Raw genomic sequence first — 17,614 nt, 5'->3', positions numbered from 1 at the left:
CATGGGGAATAGTAAGAGTGAATTCAACACTATTCTAGAATCTTGTGATGGGGGACACTGCAGACCTGCATTCATAGCTTACAGGTGAATGACGCTTCTAAACAGGATTCTCCGGACAAGAAGAGGGAAGATGGGATAGAGGAGGGGGTGCCTACTCCCAGAGCCGCAAAAACAGGTTCATGCATGCCAGCTTAAAATTACATCTGAATGCAACTCAGGTTGTATTCCCTCATCATAGCAGACACAACCCTGGGTATCTAGTTAGGTCCCATATCAAGTCAATACCTTCCCATGGATAATCCAGCGCTGACTCCAGTCCTTCCCCACACTCACACTACTTTATTGGATTCAGTAAGGGTTTCCACCACACACACATATCCCACTGTAGTTCCTTGAAGATGCAACTAATTTATCCTTTCTATTAAGCACTGTGGGGGGAAAACAACCCCTGAGTACTAAATCTTCCAAAGAAGTTTAGAAAGCTTTTAACATCCATTTAGAATGGACACAGACAAATTCCCACAAGCCTTTCCCAACCTAAACACAGGACTAAAAGTTCAAATGGAATACATCCCAAATACTCATGCTATTAATCTTCCTGACATAAGATGAACTATTCACTAATCATCTAGCTTTGCAACTTCATCTCTGGAGAGGAGCTCTCTTTTGCAGACAAAGACTCATGGAGCTATAAGAAGAGGGAGTGGCTCTCTACACAGACTACTACTTTATTTATTTAGGTAAATTTATATTCCGCCCTTTCCCAAACGGGCTCAGGGCAGATTACATCCAAGTAAAACCAGTCAAATACAATAAAATGCAATTAAACGCAAAACAACACAACACAGTACTATATATTCCTTTTTACAGAAAGCAACCATCCTCCCCAGCCACTCGCTTACTGACATCAAGGGTAGCACAATTCTTCCTCAGCCCTATTTCCTATTTCAATCTCTTGAGACATTTTGAAGCTTTATTTTGTTTCTCCTTCTCTGAAGTAGTCACTGAAGCATTTGAATTTTGGAGAGAGTTCTTGAGAGGCCAACTCCTGTTAGCCAACAGCTTTTAAAAAAATATTCTTACAATTGTTTTACAAATCTAACTTTAGCTAAGATGTCATAGAGGTAACAGACCTATCTTGCAGAAGTGTAAAAGTTAATGAAGTACTTCAAACATGCAAAAGGAATGACACCAGGACAGGAAGGAGTCACAGATTAGTTAGCAGGTCTGTTTACAGAATTTGACATTTCTGTCTTCTCTTTCCTGCTCTTCATAAACAAAGCCACTGCTGAAGATTACTGAAAATTCAGGAATGGTGCTCTTTAATAGAGGGCTGCAACTAGAAGGGGAAACTGCAGAACATCCCTTCTCTCTTTAATACCAAGCCGAGTTCAGTAATCAAAGTGACTCTCAAAAAAGAAAGCTACAAATTAAATACAACAAATGTATTCTACAATCCTTCCATGAATTTCACTTTGCATATCTCACACTCAATATCTGCATATGGCTAGGCACTCAAACACCAGAATGCACAGTTGCATTCCACTTTTAAGAGTGTAAATACAGAAAGTAATTTGAGAAATAGTGTTCAGAACATACACAACATATAGCAGGGGTGGTCAACGCTAGCTCTCCAGATGTTTTTTTGCCTACAACTCCCATCAGCCTCAGCCATTGGCCATGCTGGCTGGGGTTGATGGGAGTTGTAGGCAAAAAAAAAATAAATCTCGAGAGCTACCGTTGGCCACCCCTGACATATAGAGCTAATTTTAGCTAGCTTCAGGATATATTAATATAGTGTCTTACTGCCACCTATAGATTGAAAGAGTATAATACACCCTGTCACATTTATTTGGTCTGGAGGAGGCAGAAGCAATCTATTGAAACACACATAGATGCTTTTACAACTAAGTGTCTCAAAATTAAAGTATTTGTGCCACCACAAGGAGGTAAACTAGTAATTCTTAATAGTTCTACAGTATGTCCCAATAAAAATATGGTGCATTTAATTCTCTGTGAATGTAGGATGCAGACTGTTGGTAATACCACCTGTCCAGTGTGAGTCAGAATACACAGTGGTGTGACTGATGCGCCTTTGGTCTCCCATTCCATTAGCAAAAACATTTCTGACTCATTTAAATATTTTGCTTTATTTGAATATCAAGCTAGGGGTTCCCTTGATGACATCCATAAAATTCTTCTCAGGCAGGAATCCATGTGGATATATAGACTAAATACAGTCATTCCCTATGGCATGAATCTAGCTCTGGATGTTACCTGCTTTCTTTAAATTCATGTAGCATATATTTAGGCATCAGATTTTTCAGCTTGATTTTGTATATATGGCATAGTGTATGCCTTTAAACCTCTGACAGGTGTTTTGAATCACTGCTTTCGATATGATGGTTTTCTTCCATTCTGCAACGGATATGAAGGAGTGAATGCTGACTGGTAGAAATGTGTTCCCTTTGAATTTCTTTTGCTGAATGTATTGTCTATGGATAAGTGAGTATGTACAAGATACATTTGTGTGGTTGTTATATGCATTAGATTGTTAAAAATTGAGGTTTATATTTCTGAATATCTATAGTATTACAGGAGTCCAACTTTAGAAAAAGTGGCAGTTGAAACAAGCAGCAAGCCAACCGACCACTTGTCCAGAACTATGAATGTTCTTATGAGGAAGCTGTATAGTGGAGTTTAACAGGATTCTTCAATAGGTAAGCTTTGGACACCCCATTTTTAGGGGGAAGAAAGATTTTCATTTCCTTTTTTTGGTGTTTTTCTATGAATCTTCTGAATAAGTACTAATGATTTTTCCATAAATTTTGATGGACTTTTGAAAAAACTTCTGTGAACGTTTCTAAGTGAACTGTTGAATTTTTTCTAACGTACCAAGGACTTTCAGATGTATTTGGATTGTGATTACTGACTTTGCATGAATTTTGAATGAATTTTGATATTGTGCTAATTCAGCTTGTTTAGTAATTTTTGAATTATGATATGTTATGTATCCCTGGCTAGCTGTCTTCTGAGGCAGCAGGGGCTCATTCTAGCCCACAAACAGTCAGTCTGATTCTGGTGTGCCTTCTTAAAGAGCTTCTGGCAGCCAGTCCATGAGTAAAATGTAAGTAGCTCTCCTATCAAAGGAGTCTCTTTTCTTTCCATTAACAGCACTTGAATACAGTTACTGTACCATTGACGCCTCAGCACCATCACTGGGGAGAAACATATGGAAATAACTCAACTGCACCAGAAAGAATTTTATGCTCCTGTTGCTACTGACAGCACTCGAAACAGTTTCCTGTACCGCAGGAACCTCAATGCCATCGCTAAGAGGAAGAGGAAAAGCAAACCCCCCAGAAATAAACTACATTGAGAGGGCATACACTTCATTACAGTAATTCAGCCAAGAGATAATACCTGATCTGGCTAAATCTAGAAGACAAGACAACTCCATGCCATCGCCATTTAGGGATCTCCCCTCTACGATAAACTTGCCTAAAATTATATGGATGAGAGATTTTAAAACGAAGCTGCATTTAGTTATTTCCCACTCCTGACCATGGATGTCTGAATGAAACAAAAATTTTCACATTTGGATAATGTGAACTCTTCACTCATATTGCTTTGCTCTTTTATATGCAACAGCCATGTGACATGCACTGACATATTCTGTCTACTGCAATATGAATGTAATTAGAAAATGTATTTAAAACATTCTAATAAAGGAAACTACTGGTGCTTGCACAGGGGACTACCTTTACCTTTTTAATAAAGAATTCTCTTCACTAGTTCTTTTCATTCCATTAAGCAAAACTACTAATTTTGCTTATTTTTGACATTATTCACGTCATTATTCTCCTCCCCCTCCCTCGTAATCTTCCCCATATGAAGAACTCCCCCCTATGATATCTGTATCACGTATCTGAAGATGTGAGCTGGGATTGAAATAAACACTGTTAGTCTTTAAGGTGCCACTGGACTTTTGTTCTCTTTTTCTGTTCATTTCAGCCTTCTCATTGGACATCATTCAATGCCTCTTCCAATGCAATGTCTCCCTTCATGTAATGGCCACTGGAACAAATCCTAAAAAGGCAGCCTCTTACCTAACTGGCTAGGTCTCAAAATGAAAGATTACTGATTAGCAATCAATTGATTTTTAATCTCTGAAGTACACTTAAGCAGTTATGCTTCTACGAATTAGACAAGCAGTGTATCAAAATTAAACTGTCCTGCTATACCGCTGACACACAGTTCCAATCATTCCAATGATCGCGATGGAAAAATGAGAAATGGACCTCAGTTCTGACCTTCTATCATGGTAGCAACTCCATTTAGAGTTCATATTTTAGACCTTAGCAGATCGCCCTTTTGGCATCTTATTGGCTTAAGTATATACACAAATACAGTAAGGTGTCATTATGTAACAGATGGCAGGTCAGAAATTTAAAGGGGAGGCAAGATGAAAAACAAAAACAAGCCACAAAAGTGTGTTGTGACATGCTAAAAAAGCACCAACTTTACATACAAAGCTCTAGCATCATAGCTTATGAAATTACGTAAACAATCGGTTTAGGTATTTGGAAATGAACAGGATGTCAAATTCCATCTTCAAAAGCAGCAAAAAGCAACAGTCTCGCGTTCTTAAGAATATTAGTCTGAAGATATTTCCCATCAGGGTCAATTACATTGATACTTTTAGCATTATGAACCAAGCCTAGCTCGTTTTTACAGTATTCCATAAAAACACGATCCTTTTATTCCTTTAAAGGCACTTCAATCCTGAGATGTGTGAGGAAATGCTCTTTAAGAAAACAAATCTTTGCAGTAGCTGTTTTAAAAAACACAACACTGCAACAGAAGTAAGCCTCTCATGTGTACATCTGACCAGTCTTCTAATAGCTAGTTCATGTCTTCCAAATCCAAGCAACCTGCTTCATGTTACAACATGCTTGAACTGAAGGATGCCAACAGCCTAGGTTACAGAAATGGATTCCTGACTACAGAGCCTGATAGTAATTTATTTAATAAATCTGAGGGGTTTTGCTTATGCTGAGCTCTTACAAAATACTGGAAAAATTCTATACCACAACTGGCAATACGAGTTTGACAGGGAACACTCTTTGATAATTACAGATCCAGATCATTGTGAGCCTTGATTCATGCCTGCTTCACTACTGAATTCTACTTTGTCATTAAGGCAAATGAGCACTCGCTCTTGCTAGAAAGCTGAATTTCCCCCCATTTTTTATGCTTAGTGACATAAGCCAGAGACCTAGCAATTCTAGTAACAGAACATGCATTACAAGTTAAGCAGCACAAGTGCTTAAAATGGCTTGCAATTTACTGTGTTCTAAATAGCCTTTTAATCAAGAGCTTGACAGATCATATAATAAACTTTCACCTACAAGAATTCTTCTGATTTTTCTCGATGGTTCCTGGAGAGGACATGGCAGAGAGGAAAAACAAGCAAATAAACAGATGCACAGTGCTGGCCAAGTGAAACCTCCAATTATGAAGCAGCTCCGGTGATGTGCATCTTCCCCGATATAAAAAACAAGAATGGTGCCAGCCACTCACTCCCCCAGCACGGGAGGCACTACTTTTCAAATGATCATCCACATAACATTTAGATACGCCATGCTTCCTGCTATTCCTTCTGCAAAAGCTGAATGCAAGCTATCAGAGGTGGTGTACCAGAATGCACGCCTGTATCTGGGAGCATACCACATGCTGTTCGAGAAAGGGGTGGAAAAATAATATACTGCTAAAGAATGCACTGACTGCTAACATTTGACAATCCAGCAAATCACTATATTTCTTAAACCTCTATTAAAGAGATTCCAGTTTGGATAACTGCAAATTTAGCTTCCCCTCTGGCAAAATGACTGATTGTTATGGGTCTGCTTAATAACCCTACAAAATAGACTGCTGTACTAGAAATATACTTCCCTTTTGCAAAATATACATACATTGTACGAAGCTGCATTGTTCTAAAATGTTGGTTTGTATACAATATTTATTCATTAGTAACTATATTAAAAGTTTAAAAACAAGATTTATTTCCTATTCACTATGACAAAAATTCCATGTTTCTGATAACACTGCAAGCTTTCAGGTTTGTTTGTTTAATGTATGTCTTCTGTAAATGAACTCTTAAAACTGCATTTTCTTGAGCAAAATCACTTAACTTTATATATAGGTATGCATTGATTACTTGGTTTTCTGGGAGCCTCAGGTAACATCTAGGAAGTTTCTCTCAGGAGCCTTTTTCTACAGTATTTAACAACTGAATTATACTGTAGTAGTTCCCACGAGCTCAGTTATAGGGCTGTAGCCAATGCCTTACAAACAGTATCTTGCAGTGCAGCAGCTAAAAGCATCCTACAAAAACACAACAGATGGGCGCCTACAGTCAGGGCTGGAACAAGAAGTTGCAAGCTTATTTGTACACTGTAAACATAGACATGGGGCAGGGGGCAAATATCAGCGTGCACTGAGTCTTCATGGGCAGCCATTCAACATACAAATAGGCAAGGATATTCCCCTGCCATGCACAAGAAGGTCTCCAGTGACAAAGAGGGAACTATCTCCTGTTACAGATCAGATACTCTGTAAGACAAGCAGCTTTCTAAGGCATACAGAACATGCTGGCAACTCCATTGTGATGTGATGCTGTCACAGTTATCCCTTTAAGAGCAATAAAAGCTGTTCTGATAATTCACATGATGGCCCCCTGTATCTCCACTGGAATTTGCAAGTACTGTCCTAATACTGAGAAACATGGGAAGGGTGAGAACCGGCATTCTTTTCAATTGAAAGGACTTGGGGGTCTATCTTGGCTATGTGAAATAACTGTACCACCATCAAGGATGATCATACATCCCCCTCCCCTGACTTGATAACAAAGCAGTGTACTGAAACCCGAGGAGGGGACATCTGGAAGAGGCTTCTAGAGAAATGACCCAAAAGTACAGGCAAGAAGCCAAACAAACATGAAAGAGAATGGGATTGGGCAGGACAGAGAAAGAGGAACAAAATGAAAAGGCAGCCAGCGGCATGAATTGATCAAAGTTAACTGAACACAGATTACAGTGCTAATCACTCTAAGAAACTATCACACTGTCCCCTCTCTGGTCAGTCTTGCTTTTTTCCCTATTACTGTGATTGTGATTCCAGCTTGCCAGCTAGATTTTAAGCCTAACTTCCTTTGAAACACACTTCACCTCCACATGTAGATGAATATGCTCTACCTCAACAGGCAGGAACTTTAATATTTTGTATTTTAAACATACATGCTCCCAGTTGCCATCTAAACAGGTTGATATATCACAATCAGCCCTTAAATCGGGGGTGTCAAATGTCCATCCCACAGGCCACAACTGGCCCGCCCAGGGCTTTAATCAAGCCTCTGAGCCTTTTTCTCCCCCCCCCTCCCCAAATCCTCACCGTTTGAAGCTCCAAGGCAGACCAAGTTTCTTTCTCTTTCAGTTTCCTCCCTTTTCTGCCTTGTCTTTGCAGGCTGGAGGAGGAATCAAAGCTGCAAGGAAAACATGGAGTGGATTTTTCCATTGAGGTCTCTGTGCCCAGACAGATAGGGCCCAGAAACGGAAAATCCGTTCCATGTTTTCCTTGCAACTTTGTGCTGCAATGCATTTCAGCATTCCTATATAGACAGCTGAAGCTCAGGCTTTGCAAATAAAGAATTGGTGCTTTGAGCCAGCTTGTCTCTGCTCAATCAACCTGACCTAGTGAGCACTTTAACCTAGGAACCCAGAGCCAAAGGAGGATATTACACTGGAGAGCCATTGCCAACCTGCATAGACCCCAGGGGAGAAGCTTGCAATGCCATTTCTTTGTTTTCCTAAGCTCAGAATATTTTATATTTTTAGTTTCTGTTGGGATCTTTGTGCTTTTTCCTTATGTTTTATTTTAAAAATTGCACTGCCAAATCCCACTATTCCCCCATCGTTCCATTTTAAACAAAATGTTGCAAGAGTTTTAAGCATGTTTGTATTTTAAGTTAAAAAAATAATATCTTTGTGTTTGTCTGTGTCCTTTATTAAGTTTATCTCTCTGCTACCTCACACTACATTTTATGACACACATGGCTGGCCCCACAAAGTCCCATTTGTGTCAGATCTGGCCCTCTTAACGAATGAGTTTGACAATCCTGCCTTAAATAAAACCCACTCAGTACTCCCCGCAAAAAGGAAAAGGAAGACCCTGGAGAGCCGCTGCCAGTCTGAGAAGACAATACTGACTTTGATGGACCAAGGGTCTGATTCAGTATGGCAGCTTCATATGTTCATATGTTCAAAAGGTCAGTTCTCTTACAGCCTCTCTCACAACGCAAGTTACAGTTCCAGCTATGGGCTCACCCTCTCCTTAAATAGATAGAATTCCAAATGACCTCTGATCAGGCATCAGCACCATTTCCCTTGGCCAGAGAGAAGAAAACTAATATAATTAAGAACATCATAAAGTTCTCTTTACCACCACCAAGGAATATGTTGCTAGTGCCTAAACAAAAGCCACAGGAAATCTCTGTTCTGGATACTGATTGAGTACAATGGGAGAGAGGAATCTAGTTATCTTAGAAAATTTGTTCCATTTTTATCATGCAAAGAAGTGAAGAGAGGTAGACATTGGTTTCCTTGGACTTGTGCCTACCCAGGTACTGTCCAAGGCAGATCAGTTATGCCAATAAACTGTTCATCCCACATTCCCTTTAACAAAGATGACAAATGGATCAGAAGGAAGCAACCCACTTGCGAGGCATAAAATACTGATGATAAATACTGCCACACAAAATAACATAGATGTTTTAATAAAGTAACCCAGAGATCTGCAATTATCACCTATTTATTATCTTCTAACACCAAAATACAGTCAACTAATCAGGCTACAGTGCTGCTAAATGAGGCAAAAAGCCATTGAACATAATATATGTAAAATTGCCATTTGAAACAGTGGTGATTTTCTTTTCACTGCCCCAGTTATTAACAGTAACAAGCCATTTTCAATAATGGACATCAATCACAGCAAAGAAGACCCCAAAAACTTGGCAAATGATAACACACTGACTGAAATCTGTTCTGCATAGTGGTGTTGCCCATTTTCACAATTTGTAAAAGACATGCAGTACATAACATTTACCAGTCAGTCAAGAAAACACTGATCAAATTAATCATCTCATTTTAACTTCTTATCCCAAGTATAGCCAAATATGGGGGGAAAGGGTTCTAGTAGAACTTTAAAAAAAAAAGCAGAACCAGTTATCACTACGTTCATGGGAATTTTTCATCCAGTGTGCAGCTGTACTTCTGCATGCCTGTTGCGACACTTAGGAAGGTACTATTATCCTGAAACAAACATCCAACAGCTATTAGTGGCTCCTAAGCAAGCAGAACCATTTGTCAAATGGGGGAGGGGGGGTAGCAGTATAATCTTGCTGTTTCTCAAGTGTCAAGATGCGCTTTGGAATTCTTACAGCATACCCAGAAGATTTCTATTTTATTTTCTGTAGGAAATGCTAACAGATTTTTGCTGATTTGAACAGTAAAGCTTTGACCAGTCAGGTTTTTAAAACTGGGTAATTAAATGGACACATATTTTGGCAAGTATCAGCAAGTTCTTTAAGAAAGATTATAACTGGACATGTAGACAAGCAAATCAGAGGCTTCCAGGTTACCTTTTTCAATACAGATTTATTACGTATGTGGCAATAAGCGCAAAGCCTATTTTGCTGTATGTAGTGATTATGGCTCAGTCTAATTCTGATGTGGCTATATAAACAGGCTTCATACTATTCACACAGTGTGGGAAAAACTGCCCCCAATACTAGATCCCACAATGCATCTGTAATGTGAAGAACTATTGCCTAAAGTGGGTGCAAATATGTTTGTGTATATAATTATTCATACCAATATTGTTTGCCTTTCTGTTTAGAGGGCCATATTTTGAATCTTCTTTCAGAAATGAAAAGATGCACAGTATATCACAGCTTCTATAGGATGTGACGGGACTTCTGGGCTCTAACCCTACTGCTCCAAACTGCTATTCAACATCACACTGCTATTGTAAATTTACAAAATCGATTCTCATCTCTAGTTCAAAATCTTTATTGTAAACAATATTTCTGATAACTGTTTTGAAAACTGTAGGTAGAAGCAAAAATAGTTTTTCATGCAGAAAATTTTGACTCTCCTAGTCACTGAATTGGGATTCCATAAAGGATTTCCACAGAAGGCGGGTGATTTTTGCTAGTTCCCCCACCCCGCAGAACTTCAAGCCTCGCCCAGGAGAAGCAATCTAGGGAGCATTCTGGGCTGTACCACAAGGGGACAGACAAAGAAACCATGCTCCATGAATGGGAATCATTTTTCATCCCCAGAAATTTCTGGTGCATCCAAGCCATAATGAACATAGCATATGCAGGGGTGGCCAACAGTAGCTCTCCAGATGTTTTTTGCCTACAACTCCCATCAGCCCTAGTCAGCATGGTCAATGGCTGGGGCTGACGGGAGTTGTAGGCAAAAAACATCTGGAGAGCTACCGTTGGTCACCCCCATATAGTGTAACTTCTTTTGCTTCAAACTAGAAGACCAGAACCTAGTATATTTTACGGCTGAAACAAGTTTGACTACACAAATGTCATTGACATTTGACACAAGTCCAAATTAGTTTAGGAACGGCAGTAACTTCTTAACAAGGAAAAGAAAGCTTTGTCATAGCAGAAAATGGACATTTTTAGACTTGTTTCCTCAGTATCATCAGTGTGGGTAAAGCCTGTACTGAGACTGACCAAATACTTAAAATGATAAGCACAACCTGAACGTATGATTACTACAGACTTGCAGAAGACAATTTGTTATCATATAGGGTCTTCTAGGTCTATTGTTTGTTATTAATAATGAATGCTTTATATTAATAATGACCATTTTATATATTAAACAGTCATTACTCTGGCACAGAATCAGATTTACCTTCTTTGACCATCTACCAGTATCGTCTGGGTTTGAACTGTCACAGCAAAAGAAAAAGATTTTCTATACTGAGCTAAAACAAAGTGACACTGCATATAATCTGTGTCACTTCTTATCTGTTGATGCTGACACACTAAACATTTCCCTTTTGGAAGTGCTAACAATCTGCACATTTGAGAGTATTAACGTATCTTCTACATCATATATTTGCTCCCAACATTTTGTGCAGGCCCAAGCACACATGCAACAATGCATAAATGACAATACTAAGAACAATCACCCCCACCATAGCATGGTGTGTGCACATGGTAAATTCTCCATATGGCATACAGGAGCTTGCTTAATGGCCATGTTTGCATACAAAGTCATTGTGGTGAATGGGAAGTCTGTGAATACCTCTAACCTTTCCCTCTGTTTATTCAAGGAAAGGAAGATTCAAGCTCATAAAATTGCCTTTCCAGTTAGGAATATCAGCACAATGGTGTGCTGCTGTTGTAATGAATGAAAATACATCGCTCAATGAAGCAGGGCAAGAGTTTTGTCTCCACAATGAAAGCTAAAGTCAATTCATAGAACTGGAGTGTCCAGAGGTACTGGATTTGATGCTGAAACAAAAGTTATGATACCAAAAGTGAAACAGTAGTCACATTTAGTTAAGATTCATTCTTTTTAAAAAGACTGCATTAAATGTTCTTCAAAATGTAGCTTACCTTTGAAGATCTCAAGTTCTTTTCTGTAAAAGAACAAAGCAAAATAACAGTTAACAGATTCTTGCTATGTCAAACGTTTTGAAGGCAAACAGGAAAAGGACGTAAGATATGGAAATCTTTTGTAAATACGTAAAAACAAGTGCTTTCTTAGGGTCTGAATAACAGCCTATTTGGAGCAAGATCTAGAAACACCCTAATTCAGGGGTGTCAAATGTCCAGGTCATTGGCCAGAACAGCCCACCCAGGCCTTTAATCAGGCCTTTGGGGTTCTTTTCTCCCCCCCTCTTATCTTCACCCTTTGAAGCTCCAAGGCTGCCAAAGTTCTCAGCTTGTTCTTCCTTGTCTTTGCAGGCTGAAGCAGGAAGCAATTCTGGGCTTCAAAAGCTGCAAAGAAAATGCAGAATGGACTTTCCATTAAGGTCTCTGGGAGTAGTCTATTTGGGCACATAGACCTTAATGGAAAATCCATTCCATGTTTTCCTTGCAGCTTTGTCTGTGCTGCAATATATTTTAATGAAGTGTTCAATTTCAATTTTCAGTATTTATATGACCAGTTAGAAGCTGTTCCTTGCTGAAGTTGTGTGACTTTGCAAATAAAGGGTTGATGCTTTGAGCCAGCATGTCTCTGCTGAATGGACCTTAGAACTGGTGCCTAGTCAAAGGGGGATATTACGCTGAAGGGCCATTGCCAATCTGAGTAGACCTGGGGGCAGGGGGAGAAGCTTGCAATGCCCAGCCATGTCATGCTTTCCTAAGCCCAAAGCATTTGCTATTTTGGGTTTATATTTTTAGTTTCTGCTGTGATCCTTGTGCTTTTTCTTGATGTTTTATTTTTTTAAATTGCATTGCCAAATCCCACTATTCTCCCACTTTTCCATTTTAAACAAAACATCACAAGAGTTTTGACCATGGTTGTATTTTAAGTTACTACAACAGCAGGCAATGGTGAACCATCTCTATTATTTTTATTATTTTACATTATGCCTAGTCCGTCTTTCTCACTGGAACTCAAGGAGAATTATACAGAATAAGTCAATCAACAAGATGGGATTACAATAAAAAATGAAAAAAGGATTTGGGTGCAGAACCAACCAAAAATCTAAAAAACAGAATTGAAGCAAAACATGTTAACGAAGTAAATGATGCAAAATTACACTTTAGGATCCAAACAACAGTAAACTAAACACACTTGTGCATACCAAAATCCCTAATAATTTGTCCAAATAACTGAATCATTTTTGTGTCGTGCTGCATCATTTGCAGAAAGCCAGGAAAGTAGGAGCCTTTGGCCCCCTTGGGCAAGCCTTCCAGCAAGGTTAGTCTCTTGCCATGACTCTGCCCCATAGAGCTTGGACAGGGCTTTGGAAGCCATGGCTGGGTGGCAGAGCTGGTTGAAGTTAAATCCAATGAAGACAGAGGTCCTGTACCTGAGCCAGGGAGGTGCAGAGTCAGGAATCAGGCTCCCTACTCTGGACGGGGTACCATTGGCACTGGCCCAGAAGGTGAGGAGCCTTGGGTGACTCTGGATGCCTTAACTTTCCATGGAGGTCCAGTCGCCACAGCTGCCAGGTCTGCCTTTTATCATCAGGTGTGCAGACTCTTATCTGGGAGAACCGGGTTTGATTCCCTGCTCCTCCACTTGCACCTGTTGGAATGGCTTTGGGTTTGCCATAGCTATTGCAGGAGTTGTCCTTGAAAGGGCAGCTGCTGTGAGAGCCCTCTCAGTCCCACCCACCTCACAGGGTGTTTGTTGTGGGGGGAGAAGATATAGGAGATTGTAAGCCACTCTGAATCTCTGATTCAGAGAGAAGGGCAGGGTATAAATCTGCAATCTTCTGCTTTAAAACATAACTGAGCATCACACGAACAAGGCCTATCAAAACTGATCTTCAATTTACCTGGAAACAAGGTATTGATTTAGAATTACGGTAAGTGAATTCCAGATGCTTTCAGTTTGGGAAACTGGCATACAGGGAGTGGGGAGGGCAGGAGCCCCTCCTTTTGCCATGCCCCCAAGCCCAGTTGGGCCCCTGCTATCCATTAAAGTGCAGCTCTGTGGTTGCAGGAAGTGCAAACTGGTCCACAAAACTTGAAATTGCTCATTATAAAATATTAGCATACAGTTCTCACATGAAGATAACTTTTCACAGATAAGGACTACCATGCGGGAAGTCATTAATGCCTTCTATCAGTGTTTGTATCATCAACAGTTTCAGCTCTTAAGAATGGTCAGTGTGCTTACTTTGTGTTCTTTTCAGTTTATGTAGGTATGCCACACTGTGCATTTTGCATTTCATGGCCTTTTAAGTCCACTGCTCACTTCCCCCCCCCCTCTTCTACATCCACGTAATCTTATATATCAATCTGTTAACTAAGGAGTCACTTTCTACATCTAATGAAATGGGCTCTAACTTGTAAAGGCTTATGCTGTAATGAAATCAGTTAGCTTTTTGGTTTCGCTGAAATATAGCTTGCCCCTATGGAATTTAAACCAGAAGAAAAATATCACTCTAGAACCTGAGAAAAGCATCTAAGAGAAATACAAGTTCCCTTTCTTCGGCTCAGCCAAAGCTTATGGCCACTAGGGGTTCTGAAAATAGCAACTCTGTGTTGCTATAACTGAGATTTCTATTTCTTTTGGCTAACATTATATCAGCCTGAGAGTGACCACTATCTCCTGAGAATGGAGGTTTATTGGTGAACAGATAGTTTTTGCCAACAAAAGCCCTTTGCTATTCTTTAGAGGAGGTTTATGCCATGAAACTCTGGGGTTTTATTTGTCCAACTGAACCTTAAAGCCTTTTTCTATACATTTTTGCTATCCTGCTTGGTGTGAATATTGCAACCTTTGTCCAAGAAATGCCATCCAACTTCAGTGCCATAAGCCCTAAAATTTAACTGACCTCACTGACTCGCCTCCAGAGCTTCTTAAAAAGACACCTTTTTAAAAAACAAATAGCTTGGTTTAAATTCTAGCTCCAATTGGCTTTCCAATTAAGTCAAACTGAACTACCTCATTACTATGTGATCCAAGTTTATCCCTCACAGCCATTTATCATATTCTCTTTAGATGCCAGCAGTAAACTGAACACTGCAATTTCTCCCAAGGGCTGAGTGACAACTTGATGAACAAATTTATCACTTAGCTCATCCTGAAATAGCTGGACCCTATTGTTGTTAACCGTATTTATTTTCTCACCTGTGCCAAAGAAATTGTCTGCCATAATTATGCAATGCCCTTTACTGTGAAGCTGAGCAACATTGACAGAAAATGGCTAATGTGACAAATCAAGATACTGATACTTAAATGGCAGAATGTCTAACAGTACAACCCTATACAAAACGACTCCAGCCTCAGACACTGAAAGCAGCAGACTCAGACTGAAGCAACAGCAAAGGGCTGCACTGCTAAGGAACCAAGGAACAAAAAAAGAAGCTTATTTTAGTATGATATTGAAAATTTTATGAAAATGGTGTACAATTCAATCAAAATTCAAGTCTGCTTTGAAGTCTTATTATAATGGTTTGGAGGAGATTCTAGCTCTATTTGCTAGTAATGAATATTGACTAACTTAAGATTTACTTAATTTAAATTAATTACCGAACAAGCAGTATACATTATTGCTATACTAAATTGAACTGCAGCATTAAGATAAAGACCTCCTTAGCATACAAAATGAATCAGACTGCTAGATGTGAGGGTGATCACGCTGGCTAAAATATCTTCAGCCTGCTTTCACATTCACAACTACTGGACTCAAATCTTGCTTTCACCTATCCTAACACCCCCCAGCTTCTCCATATTAGTGTGACAGATGTAAGAAGCTGGACCACCACAGAACAGATCTCTTAATTCCTTAGCCAGAGAGGGCTAGGAGGATTTATCACAGGAAACTAATCCTTTTTCTTGAAAGGTGTGCAGATTTGCAAGAAGGCAAGGAGTGAGACAGAAATTAAGCTCAGCTTTTGCTTATGTACAATACCTTAAGGTTTTTTAGTCAGTTAAATCAAACATAAAATTTTAATGAAGCAAATACATTCAAAATTACCGTTTGGTCTTCTTGTAGTTTTCCAGCTGAAGTGCCTGTATATGCTTGTACCTTTCCAATTCACACTGCCCACAAAGGTCCTCAAGATTCAGTAAATGGTTCTCCATTTCCTTGAAATTTGCTTCCAGCTGGACTATAAGAAAATATTTGTATCAGAGTAGGCCAAAGCTTTTGATCATTCTCAGCTTTTAACTACTGTCATTATCCCCACCTATTCATAGTGAAAACGGGGAGAGGCATGCCTCTGCTTTGCATGCAGAAGGTCTCAGGTTCAGCCCCACATCTCCAATTTTAAAAGGATCAGGTAGGAGATGGTGTTGGAAAACCTCTGCTTGAGACCCTGAAGACCCACTGCCTGACAGAGTAGACAATACAGGGTTTGACAAACCAACGGAATGTTTTCCTTTAAGGCAACTTAATGTTTACTCCCTGTGCCTTCTTTTACCTTCTCTAAAGTCCCATTATATTGGTCATGTGCTAATATCTAGGTTCCTATCCCTTCAGGCTTCCCACCCAGGGTTCTATTCTGTGTCCCAGTCCTCAGTATTCCTGCCTAGCAAAAGTCTATGCTTCTGCCCTTCCTTCTTGCCACTACAACACAGGTCTACCTATTCTGGCATGTGTGAATCTTCTGTTGAGCACTTAGGACTATTCAATATGAACAACTGGCAACATAGATTATTATCATTGCTTGAGGAACTACCACACAAAGGATAATCCACACAAAGGATTATCATTATTTGAGGAACTACCACACAAAGGACTTGGCCCAGTTTGAGGCTCGCAAACTGAGGTCCAGGGAAGGTGCCTTCCCTGGACACTAACCTCGAGCTTTTCAGTCAGGTTCAGGATCGCGTTCAGCATGACACATGGTGGTGTTGTGCCCCACTCCTGTCATGTCTGTGTTTTCCAGAAGTGGTGCAAGGGCATCACCAACACGCCTGCATTATTTCCAGAAAACACTGGCACACCTGGGGCTAATCCAGAACTGGCAGGCACATGTTGATTCCAGGTATTGGGGGCATGCTGGAGGTGGAGCTTGACACTGCCCAAACCAGTTCTGTTTGGGTGGGGTTTTGGGCTGGGGGTGGGGTTTTTCCAGTCTGTGGCCTCCTGGCTTGCAAGCCCAGGACTAAACCAAAATTTTCTATCTGTGCCTATCCCTATTCCAGTATAATTACCCATGCCAAATATTTAAAGCCATTGGTATTTTAGAGGAATGGATTTGGAAAAAATCTAAAATGAAACGCATTTTCCTTTTTAACAGGTTACTTGCTTCAAAGAACCCACAGTTTTATTAACATCACTCAACATTTAAGTAATTGCTTATACCCTTAACACTTATAGTATTTATAAAGATCAACAGATTTGCTTTCTAAATATGCCCACTTAATCTTTTGCAAAATTTAAATATATGCAGAAGATCTAGCAAGGTGACACTACATGTTTCTGGTTTTAAGATAGATCCTGCAGTTCTCAATAGATACAGAAGTAACAGAGCCCGATAATTAAACTGAAATCTAGTCTTATCTAGAGAATGATTTGTGAAAGAATAGTTATTGAGCATCCCCTAGTGGAAACTCACCAAAACACAGTTTACATGACTGGGGATGCTTTTTCACAGTAATAACTTGAGTAACCTTTAAAGCAAGCATCTCCTTGCATTAAAAAGCATTTCCCAGATGTTAGAATCACGGCATTAGATGAGGTGGTGGTGGCATTTCCCCCAAAAAACATTATTAAAAACTGTCAGGAATTCATATCAAAGGTAATATTATACTAGAAACTGGCTAGAGTGCAGTTATGGTGGAAGAACTGTCACACAGAGCAAAATACAATATTGAGACACTGCATAAACTACCTG

General features: G+C 39.7%; 1 protein-coding gene across 2 annotated transcripts in view; it reads right to left on the bottom strand.

Moving 5' to 3' along the window:
- The window catches only part of DTNBP1 (dystrobrevin binding protein 1), a 69,134-nt gene that overhangs the window by 35,806 nt on the left and 15,714 nt on the right, over positions 1-17,614 (bottom strand). For both annotated transcript variants that reach the window (XM_060244253.1, XM_060244254.1), the window contains exons 6-7: positions 15,751-15,883; positions 11,702-11,724 (exon numbers count right to left, since the gene is read on the bottom strand). In XM_060244253.1, the coding sequence (XP_060100236.1) occupies positions 11,702-11,724; positions 15,751-15,883 (156 nt within the window). The remainder of the gene's footprint in view (positions 1-11,701; positions 11,725-15,750; positions 15,884-17,614) is intronic.

The sequence above is a fragment of the Heteronotia binoei genome, chromosome 7, assembly GCF_032191835.1.
Source record: "Heteronotia binoei isolate CCM8104 ecotype False Entrance Well chromosome 7, APGP_CSIRO_Hbin_v1, whole genome shotgun sequence".
Lineage (NCBI taxonomy): Eukaryota > Metazoa > Chordata > Lepidosauria > Squamata > Gekkonidae > Heteronotia > Heteronotia binoei.
This window is presented reverse-complemented; position numbering and strand designations above follow the sequence as displayed.